Below are 11,128 nucleotides of genomic sequence, written 5' to 3'. Positions count from 1 at the left end.
CTGGCAGGTTTCTGCTTGTTCTCAGGCCTGACACCAGCATGAGAGCAAGCCCAGCTAGGCGGCTGGAAGGATTGGGGATGGGTGGAGAGCACACAGGCTGGCCCAGCCAACCAGCCAACTCATTGCAAACTGGTGAGCAAGCCAGGCCAGGCAGGACCAGGCCTGAAGAACCACCCAAGCTGACCCAAGCCATAGAATTGGGAGCTAAATAAATAGTGGTTTTTGTTTTCTGTTTTTGTTTTGTTTTCACACTGGAGTGCACTGGCCCAACCAAAGCTCACAGTAACCTCCAACTCCTGGGCTCAAGCATCCTCCTTCCTCAGCCTCCCGAGTAGCCGAGGACTGCAAGTACACACCACCATGCCCAGCCAAGTTTTGTATTTTTTGTAGAGACGGGGTCTCACTCTGTTGCCCAGTTTGATCTCTAATTACTGTCCTCAATGATCCTCCTGCACTGGCCTCCCAAAGCATTGGGAGGCATGAACCACTGTGCCTGGCTAATGGCGACTGTTTTAAGCCACTATTTTAAGTCTTGGGTGGTTTGTTACACTGAAAGAATCCCATTTTCCCCACCACATGGAAGTTCTGATCTATTACATTCACACTGCTCTTGAGAAATTCATTCTTCCTTCTGGCAGCCGAGTGAAATGTGAGTAGGAAGCATGATACTCCATTTCCCTTTCAACTCTTTCACTGGGTCTCCAGGCTACATTTTAAGAAATTTTCTTGTGAAATCAACAGCATATATACCATCAAAGCAAATATGTTCTGTCCCTAGTCTGTGGTCCAGGGAACCAACAGTAAGACACAAACCAATGGTTAACACCATACCATAAAGATTAGCAATTAAGTTGGATCATGCTTTTACAGTGAGCTCGATTTTAGCAAGCCATAAAAAGGATTTTATGGTCAAATATAAGTTTAATATAATCTCTTTATCATGTCCCCCAATAACTGTTCATTATTGCTTCAGTTCATTTGGTTTACACTTGTCACATACATCCCTATAATACACACACTTATATTTTCTATATATTTCTTAGCATTTAGTTGCCTTTGGATCAATACAGAATTAATAGGAATCAGTGCAGGAAAGAACATTATCTTTTTCTGAAAGTAGAGTCTTACATATTTATATAGCACCTTTGATTTAAGGAGCTCAAGGTACTTTAACATTCACTATAGCATCCTTCTGCCATCTCTGGGTAGGGAAACTATTATAAATTATCATTATTCCCCTTTTAGAGAAGGAAAAATAAAAACAAAGGCGAAGTGCTCAGTGAGATGATATCACAGCAGGAACTCGGGTTTTTATCTCAGCGTTCTACTTTGTGAACTGTAACTGCCATATATTCCAGAATTATTTTCAAAAGGTATAATGGTTTCCTCCATTTGTACAACATCTCTCTGGATGGATGTTAAGTAAAAGGGCCGGATAGACGGTAAGTTCCCATCCACAGATCCTCCTGGCTATGGATTTATTTCCTGCAGTTCTTTATGTTGGCTAAGGAGTCCCATAAATTCCAGAAACGTCCTTTGCTTCTCCATTGAAAATCCTAATCAAGCGCTACCACCCCAGCATTTCCAGCAGAAGGGAAAAACCAGTGATCCACGGTCATGCCCTTCAGCTGGGCATTTGTGGCCAATAAAGTCTGGGCAGTGACCATGATTAGTGCTTTTATAACCTACCAGATGTGCAAAAGTAATTTTAATTTGCTTGCATATTTTTGCTTTTCTCCAGTATTTGCGGGGAACCAGCGCTCACTGGCTAACAAAAGATAAAACCACCCAGGGGATTTCCTTCCATCTGGAGCATCGTCTAGGTTTTTCACAAGAAGGATGAAGCCAAGAAAAAGGCACCTTTAGGAGAATAAGTTTTCTTAAATTCACGACATGTGGATTTGACTTTAAATTTAAATGCACTGGAACATGGAATGTTTTCCACTTCTACAAGGCTAGCCTACAGATGAACAATTATTTAGGAATCAAAGAGGATCCATTTATGCTATTCTTATCTAGACAAAGAAAATGCAAACTAAAATTTCAACTTTAGGCGGGGGGCAGTGGCTCATGCCTATAACCCCAACACTTTGTGAGGCTGAGGTGGGTGGATCACAAAGTCAAGAGATGGAGACCATTCTGGCCAACATGGTGAAACCCTGTCTCTACTAAAAATACAAAAATGAGCTGGGCGTGGTGGCGCACATCTGTAGTCTCAGATACTTGGGAGGCTGAGGCAGGAGAATCGCCTGAACCCAGGAGGTGGAGGTTGCAGGGAGCCCAGATCCCACCACGGCACTCCAGCCTGGGTGACAGAGCGAGACTCCGTCTGGAAGAAAAAAAAAAAAAAAGAATGCCAAGCTGTAGCAACTTGGAGTTTTAAAGATTTGGGGACTAAGTACCTGAGTGCTTCTTCCAGCACGGATGAATTAACCACCTAGGGGAAGGTCACATAACGAGCTCGGTTCTGCTTAAGGACTGACACAAACTTAAAAACATTCAGGAGAAAAAAAACAGGATTTTACCCCCTTTTTCTTTCTTTTAGAAAAATGAGAATACAGAGCATTTTTCAGAAAATGAAAGTCCCACCACATGTTCCTAGCAACTATCTCCAGGCCTCACACGTTCAGCCTTTTCCCAAAAGTGTTTAGAATGAACACACACGGGGAAAGCCATCTCCGAAATGCTGTGAGAAGGGGCACAAAAGAAAATATGTGAAGGAGGCCAGCATGGGCGTTCACACCTGTAATCCCAATACTTTGGGAAGCTGAGTTTGGAGGACTGCTTTAGCTGGGGAGTTTGAGACTAGCCAGGGTAACATGGTGGAATCATGTCTCTATCGGCGGGCAGTGTGGAGGGATGGTAGGGGGGAAGCTGGGCATGGCATGCAGCTGTGGTTCCAGCTACTCCCGAGGCTGAGGTGGCAGGATCACTTGGATTGCTTGAGCCCAGGAGTTAGAGGCTGCACTGAGCTATAATCTCACCACTGCCCTCCAGCCTGGGCCAGAACCAGGTGCCAAAAAAAAAAAAAAAGAGAGCGAGAGAGACAGAGAGAGATCAAAGAAAGAGACCCTCACCTTTAGGAGAATTTTTGAGAAAACTTTTAAATAAAAAAAGAGTGGGGAAGGTATCAAGAAATTAGCTGGGTGTGGTGGCACACACCTGTAGTTCCAGCTACTCGGAGGCTGAGGCAGGAAAATCGCTTGAACTCGGGAGGCGGAGGCTGCAATGCCCCAGATCACACTACTGCACTCCAGCCTGGCGACAGAGCGAGGCTGTGTCACCAGGAATACAAATATGGGGCACACACACAGAACAGGAGTCATAAAAACAGCTGTCATAGGGCCACAAATTACTGCTGCGAGTTTGAGGGGTGGCAGGGGAGGCATCTGCCCCCATGTGGGGGTCTGCTGAGCAGCCGTGGGCATAGGGGAAGACCTGATCAATTCACTTTCTGAAAAGCCCATTTCCTGGAGGACGAGGTGGGCGGAGAATGCTGGGTGGTCTTCCTCGACTGTACCGATCGATCCCGGGGTGGCCCGGGCTGGGGCGGAGGCCGCAGTGCCGCCCTTCGCGAGCTGTGGGGTCGGGCAGGCCGGGCCAGGCTCGGCTCAGGTGCGGCCGCGCGGTCCAGGTCGGCGACCCTGGCTCCAGGCTTCGGGCTCCGGGCCATGTGGGGGCGCTAGGCCGGGGCCCCGCCCTGCTCCTGCACCGGCCGCGAGGCCTTCTCCGGCTCCTGCAGCCCCGTGGGGCCGCCGCACAGGTCCGGGAAGCGCGGGCCGTTCCCCGCGAAGGAGTCGCGGCGCGCCAGGGTCTCCTCCTGGACTGGGCGGCCCACGGGCTCCGCCGCCGCCGCCGCCGCGCCCTCCTGTGAGGTCTGGCTGACATAGACCACGATGATGTCGCCCTTGAAGTTCATCACCTGCCCGCTGGAGATGAACGTGGAGTTACTGTTTCCAGTCACGTTTCCTGCGGGGAGAGGAAGGGAGAACACGGGGAGGGTGAGCCAGCGCCCGGGGCCTGCCAAGTCTCCCGGGAGGAAGGTTCCGGGGTGCAGGGCGGCTCCCCGGCTTCCCGCAGCCCCGGGCCACAGGGAACCGTCGGCACACTCCAGGCCCACTGAGGCAGAGGAGGGTGGGGCGGAGAAAAGAGGAGGAGCAGAGAAAAAAGACAAAAAGAGAAGGGGGGAGGGGAAGAGAGGGGGCAAAGGAGTGGGAGGGGGAAGGGGGAATGGGGAGAGGAAGAGTAGGGGGAGAGGAAAGAAAGAGGAGAGGGAGGAGTGGGAAGAGGAAGAGGAGGAGGGGAGGAAGAGGAGAAGGGGAAGAAGAAAAGAGGAAGAGGGAAGAGGAAGAATAGGAGAGGAAGAGGAGGAGGAGGGGAGGAAGAAGAAGAGAAAGAGGAAAAGGAGGAGGAGGAAGGGAAGAGGAGGAAGGGGAGGAAGAGTAGGAAGAGGAGGAGAGACAGAAGAGAAGAGGAGGAAGAGAAGAGGAAGGGAGGAAGAGGAGGAGGAGAGGGGAGGAGGAAGGAGAGGGGAGGAAGAGGAGAAGGGGAAGAAAAAGAGAAGGAGGAGGGGAGGGAGAGGAGGAGGAGGAGGGGAGAGGAAGAGACGAGAAATGAGGAAGCTTAGGGGTAGACTCATGCTTTACTGTTTGCCTGTGACTTGGGATCCTAGGATACTGGGAAGAGATCACATCAGGATTATAAAATCACAGAGATTCAGATGTTACAAAATGTGTGTGTGTGTTCAACACACAACAAGCACAGCTAAGGGAGCAGAGCCCAGTCTGCTCTCCTCTCTGGACTCACATCTGAGGCCCCATCACCCTGGGTGCCTTGGTTCCTCATGGTCTCTAACAGCTCAACCCTGGAGGATCATGGGGCCACATGGGCTCAGCTTTCAGCAGAGAGTAACACAGTTCCTTAACATTAAAAGAAAACTACTTCTGGAAACAACAGAGATTCACAAAACTAAGATAGAAAAAAAACCAAAATCCTATAAATCACTCTTCCCATCTGAACTCTGAAGAGTGTTTTGTCCCTAGGGGCTTCTGTGGTCATTTCTTTATGGGTGACTAGATGTGGCCAGTCTTTAAGTAACGGACCTTTTGAAAAACAAAGTCCAACAGATGTTAGGAAACCTGCTAGATCTTATGATTCTTCCATTTTAAAGACAGAAATTTCCTAGACTTTGGTCTAGGAAACTGCCACAAACCAAGCAGATTAGAAACGCCCCAACATTCAGCATCACAAACAGAATCCTTCAATTTGATCAGGGGCAGGAATGTCAAAATGGTTCCTCACGATTCACCACCTTTATTTTTTTCTTCTCCATTGTGACTCAGCTTAGTAATAATTCATACGAACAAAATGAAGTTTCTGTTACCATTCCACATGAGATTTTCCTCAAAGATGGAAGGCATGTTTTGGACGATCTGACTAAAATACTGATAGGCATATAGGAAATTCCTTTGAGGAGCCTTCCCCCGACCCACTGGGTACCTCTAGAGAAGCCAAGACCAAAATACAAAGAAAAGCCCATGAAAACACAAGAATGTCAAGTATGAGCGACAAATCCAAAGTCATGAAGAAGGTCTGTGTCTCATGACTTTTCTCCCACAGGCAGTTGTATGGGATGTCCTCCAAGGTGGGCAGTGGAAGGACTTACTTGCCTAAGAACCCCCAATCAGCATGAGGGAGGCCCACTGGCGTTTCTGTTTACCACCCACCGAGCACACTCTCCACCCACTCTACACACACTGCCCGGCATGCAGCGCACTCCAGCGAGGGTCTGCTCTCCAGTGCGTCTACGCCCCTCTGCTCCCACCACTTACCAAGTTCCTTCTCAAGTCCATTATCACCAGATAAACCCATCAGGAAGTGTAATCAAATATTAGGTAAAGCAGTGAAATATTACAGTGAAAAAATGAAAAATGTTTCCATGAAAACTAAAGTGAATGTTTTGCAAGGACCCTAATAAAGGTGATTCACTAAAAAAAAAACAAAAAAAAGCACAACATACAAACAAAATGAAACCACCACCACAAACTGTTAAACTGGTCTGGGGTGTGGGCAAGGAATCTATGAAAAAAGAAAGAAAAAGAAAGGACTTCTGGTTTCAAAATGGCGGCACAGAAGCAAGCTGGTCTCACTCCCCCACAGAAAACTTAAAGCTAATATACAGTTCTGACACTATCATTCAGGATATTCTAGAACACAAACATGACAATGAGACAGTTCCCAGCGCCACAGAGAAGTGAGAAAGGAAGAAAAAGAACAGGAAAAGGAAATAGTAAAAATCCAGAAGAATTTTGCTCTCCAATATCTGTAACTTCTCATTTCACATTGAAGAAATAGAAGCTGGAAATTAAGGTGGTGTGGTTAATGTAAAAAGGGCTCAGGAGGCCGGGCATGGTGGCACACACCTGTAATCCCAGCACTTTGGGAGACCAAGGCAGGTGGATCACCTGAGGTCAAGATTCAAGACCAGCCTGGCCAACATGGCAAAACCCAAGCTCTACTAAACATACAAAAATTAGCTGGGCATAGTGGCAGGTGCCTGTAATCCCAGCTACTCAGGAGGCTGAGGTAGGAGAATCCCTGGAACCCGGGAGGTGGAGGTTGCAGTGAGCCGAGATTGTGCCCCACCACACTCCAGCCTGGGCAAAAAGAGGAAGACTCCATCTCAGGGAAAAAAAAAAGAAAAGGGGGGGGGGGAGGGGGGGGGGTGGGGAGCTCAGGAAACTATAATCAGCCAGTACACACAGACTTATACTAAAAAATAATCAGTGTGTAAATATAAAGTATATGTTTTAAGTAAATTATTTAAAAGGGTTTCTACCATAGCAGCAACAGAACAAGTAGGCACAGCAACACAGTTAAGTCCTCCCATTTGAGAAATCACTACTTAGTTAACAGAAAAAGAGTGAAAAATAAAACATACATGGAATGGGGCATTCAGTTTAAAAAAATGTACATACCATGAAAATTCTAGTCTGATTAAAAAAATACCATGTTTATTGGATAAAATAAGTAATTCAAAGTTGCTTAGACATATGATTATTCTTGACATAGTTTCCTCTACTTTCAATATACACCAAGACACAAACAGCTACATCTCTGAAGAGGATAAAGAGACGAGGTTAAATGCAAAACCATCCATCATGAGGTCTTATCACAGCATCACTGTCTGCTGGTTCTGTTGTTCTTCAGCATAATGTAAAACTACACAGGGGACCTCTCTAGCCACTGCATGGCTGATTTATGGTTCTGAATCTGATCTTATCTCCTCTTTATCCACCTCACTGATTTATCTGCTTATGTCATGGTATATACTATTTCTCTACCATTTTAAATTTTATTTTTTAACAAATCATCACGAATCCATTGTTGTTTACTTCTTTCTTGTCAGAACCTTTTGTGAGTCTGAACCTAGATAAAACTTACGCTTTTTGGCACTGTCTTACACATCAAGGATCAGTGTCAAGTCTCTCATCTTGAGAATTTCATTCCATGCCATTGCTCCATGGCCAACAATATCTCTGATACTGATAACCTAAATATTCTATGGACCTATATTCATTTTTGTTTTATTTTTTCTAACCCTGCAGAAAAAAATGTTTCCTTTTTTCAAATGGACCTCAAACCCTTTTGCCTAAGTAAAATATTTAAACATTTCAGAATCCTTTGTTTCATGGACTGAACCATGAATATTATTCTTAGGGTGCTGCTGACTGTGGTGGCTCAAGCCTGTAGTCACAGCTACTTGGGAGGCTGAGGTGGGAGGATCACCTGAGCCCAGAGATGCTGAGGCTCCAGTGAGCCGTGATCACACCTCCAGCCTGGGTGACAGAGTGACCCCTGTCTCAAAGAAAAAAAAAAGAAAAAGAAAAAATATATTATTTTTGGAAGGCTATGAGGCTTGTGAAAGGGCAAAAACTAGGCCTTTAAATTCCAGACCATTAAGATGTAAAAGACAGTTACCTAGAAAGATTTAGGAGATTCTCAAAGAGGTTTATTCTTCAAGTGTTTCTTTAACAAAGTTACAATTAATGACAAAAACAACCTTTGGTCAAGTCCCTTCATGCTGATTCTTGTGTGATACAGTAAACTGATAGAGACTGAACTTTTTTTAAAAGTTATACTGATCTGCCAATCACAAGTGGCAATTCTTAAGTGGCAGCAGAGTGCTGTCCATGGGCCTGTGCAGCTGCGCAAGGCCTTATGCTCTCAAGAGCTCCATGCTGGGCTAAATGCTTTGCTGCCATCATGAAATTCTCATTCATTTTTGCAAAAGGGGAAAATTTTTCATTTTCCACTGGGCTATGCCAGTTATGTCACCAGTCCTGAAGGGTGGGCACCTCTTAGGAGCATTACTCTGGGAATTTTCCCCACTGATGCTCTAATCTAGCACCACCATTTACAGAAGTAACATCTTATAAGTCGGACCTTTTTCAATATTACAGAAGTGTTAGCTAATCAGACTTTCTCTACTAACAAACTAAATATTCAGAAAAACTGAGTTGTAGAAGCTATTCACTGATGCTTCTAAAATACTGATCCTGTGATGCATTTTCCTGATGTTTGAGCCACCCACCACTCGCTGTAACAACACCAACTTTCTGATGTAAAACTGGGGCCTGTCCTTTGAGACTGGGTTTACTGATTGCACCAACCGTATCGTTAATGCTTTACATACAATTTCTAGCTTTGGGTTCTTTAACGTGGAATGAAAACTAAAAGTCACTTGCCAAGCAGTCTAAGTGTAGGATCCTTCTAGGGTTTTCTTCCTTCCACCTATCACAGGCGTCTCATTCACCTGAATTTCAATACCAAAAAGGTTTTAGCAATTCATTCCTTGAATCATCCCAAAGTATTCAATAGTTTTCATAGAAATAATGATTATCAAACTCATGTTTTTCTTGCCAGTTAACATAATAGCTCATGTTTTAAATGACAAGATCCGCTCACAGTCACAGAATCGGGAGCACCCATGGACTTTGGAAAACATGGCCATTCAGGCCGGGTGCGGTGGCTCACACCTGTAATCCCAGCACTTCGAGAGGCTGAGGCGGGCAGATTATGAGGTCAGGATATCGAGACCATCCTGGCTAACACGGTGAAAACCCATCTCTACTAAAAGTCCCAGCTACTTGGGAGGCTGAGGCAGAATTGCTCGAATCCGGGAGGCGGAGTTTGCAGTGAGCCAAAATTGCAACACTGCACTCCAGCCTGGGCAACAGAGTGAGATTCCATCTCCAAAAAAAAAAAAAGAAAAAAAAGAAAAAAAAAAAAGAGAAAACACGGCCATTCAGTAGGTGGGAGCAGGAGGGTCTGGGTATTCCAGAGTGACCCACGAGTTGTGAATAATCAGTGTGCTTTGGGCTTCAGTCAGCTTCCTAGGTGGGTGTAGCTTAATCTGCAGATTAAGTGGAGATAGACGGAGTACCTAATACAATAATAACAGTAACAGAAGCAACACTCCACATGCAGAGCTGACTAAGCACTCTCTTCAGGACAGGCTGGCTGCATCACAAATACCAGCTTGCAGCTGCTCTGCATGTGAGCACGCCAGGTTTCTGTGGTTGTTTGTTTTCCCCTCTACCGACTGACACTGTTTCAGGGATGAAAACTGTCAGACAGCCTTCTTTTTCCATGGCTTGTCATAATCCAGACTCACCGGAAAGCAATCCAATGGCATCAATGTCATCATGGTGTTTCAGTCTCTGAAGAGCAGAAGTGAATAAAGGGGTGAATAGACGGATGGAGGTATTAAGGCTGCCTGGATTCAGGAGGGGTAGAAATGTGGGACAGAGGAGAGAGCAGGGCTCTAGAAGCCCTTGGGTCTTGTCCTGACTTGGCTGTCACCAGTGGGGAGAGTTTAGGACGAACCACTAACTCTCCCGATCTGTATCGAGCTGTGCTGGCCTGGCAGTGTGCAGCTGCATAGAGCAAATATGAATTATACGCATTTGCCAAATAAATGAACAAATGAGCACGTGAATATCCAGCAGGATAGCATAAGGGTCAGACAAGCCGATGGATTTGAAAATGCTAGGGAAATCGCAAACAATCAGTCGCAGGTGCAATGGTGCCATTCCTATGTCCAGAAAGTAATATCAGTGCTCACGGAACTCCCAAAGACACAGAGATTCATGAAATACACTGAGTAGTCGTAGTGTCTTTCCATCCCTGTCTTGTTGGAGGATCTCAACGTGTCTTGAGACGTTGAGCACAAAGACTGAAAGTGTGCTTTCTCTGGAAATCTAACCAACTTCTTTTTGCTCTGCTGAAGTCCTCAATCATTATATGATTGCCTTTGGTTAGAACACTCATCTATATAATTCTACACAAACTCCACAGTCTCATTTCTCATCACGCAAGTCTGCTATGAGTTGAATGCAGCACCAGAGTAGATCAAGGCTTAGAATTAGTTGCTAATATCCTTATCTAATAAGATACCTCAGTCCTGAACTGTCCTTGCTAAAAAGTAAGAATTCCTTAACATTTGATTTCTGAGTTGCAGAACAGATTAGTTGTTCACATCAGCGAGTTCACATCTGATCTGTTATGGTGACATCACTAGGTCACCATGTTGGCAGCTGTATAATCAGGTGGATGCTGTGGGTTTCCTTTTCAACATGGCTGCCATGATTTCTGCAGTTGATATGTGTCCCAGGAGGGTAACTCTTCCCACTGAGTGCTAAGAAACTCACTGGGGACCTCTGCAGTTAGCGGTGATCTCTCCCTTGCTGGTGGCTAGTAAGGGAGTATAAAAAGGGGAGGATGCTTCAGATGAGGCTTACCCAAGATGGGCTAAAAAGATCTGAGGCTTAAGAGAATGAAGAAATGGCTGGGCATGGTAGCTCATGCCTGAAATCCCAGCACTTTGGGAGGTAGGTAGATCACGAGATTAGGAGTTCAAGACCAGCCTGGCCAAGATGATGAAAACCCGTCTCTACTAAAAATTAGCTGGGAGCAGCAGTGGCAGGTGCCTGTAATCCCAGATATTTGGGAGGCTGAGGCAGGAGAATCACTCGAGCCTGGGAGGCAGAGGTTGCAGTGAGCTGAGATTGTACCACTGCACTCCAGCCAGCCTGGGCAACAGGGTGAGACTCCATCTCAAAAAAAA

The 11,128-nt window shown here is 45.8% G+C and overlaps 1 protein-coding gene across 1 annotated transcript in view; it reads right to left on the bottom strand.

Annotated features, from left to right (window-relative positions):
* Positions 1 to 3,313: 3,313 nt before the first annotated feature.
* Positions 3,314 to 11,128, bottom strand: part of TNFRSF11A (TNF receptor superfamily member 11a) — a 59,428-nt gene continuing 51,613 nt past the window's right edge. The window contains exon 10 of the mRNA XM_017528863.2: positions 3,314 to 3,969. Within this exon, the coding sequence (XP_017384352.1) occupies positions 3,683 to 3,969 (287 nt within the window). The 3' untranslated portion in view covers positions 3,314 to 3,682. The remainder of the gene's footprint in view (positions 3,970 to 11,128) is intronic.

Source organism: Cebus imitator, unplaced genomic scaffold, assembly GCF_001604975.1.
Source record: "Cebus imitator isolate Cc_AM_T3 unplaced genomic scaffold, Cebus_imitator-1.0 Scaffold55, whole genome shotgun sequence".
Lineage (NCBI taxonomy): Eukaryota > Metazoa > Chordata > Mammalia > Primates > Cebidae > Cebus > Cebus imitator.
The sequence above is the reverse complement of the archived record's forward strand: the minus strand, read 5'-3'. Positions and strand labels throughout refer to the sequence as shown.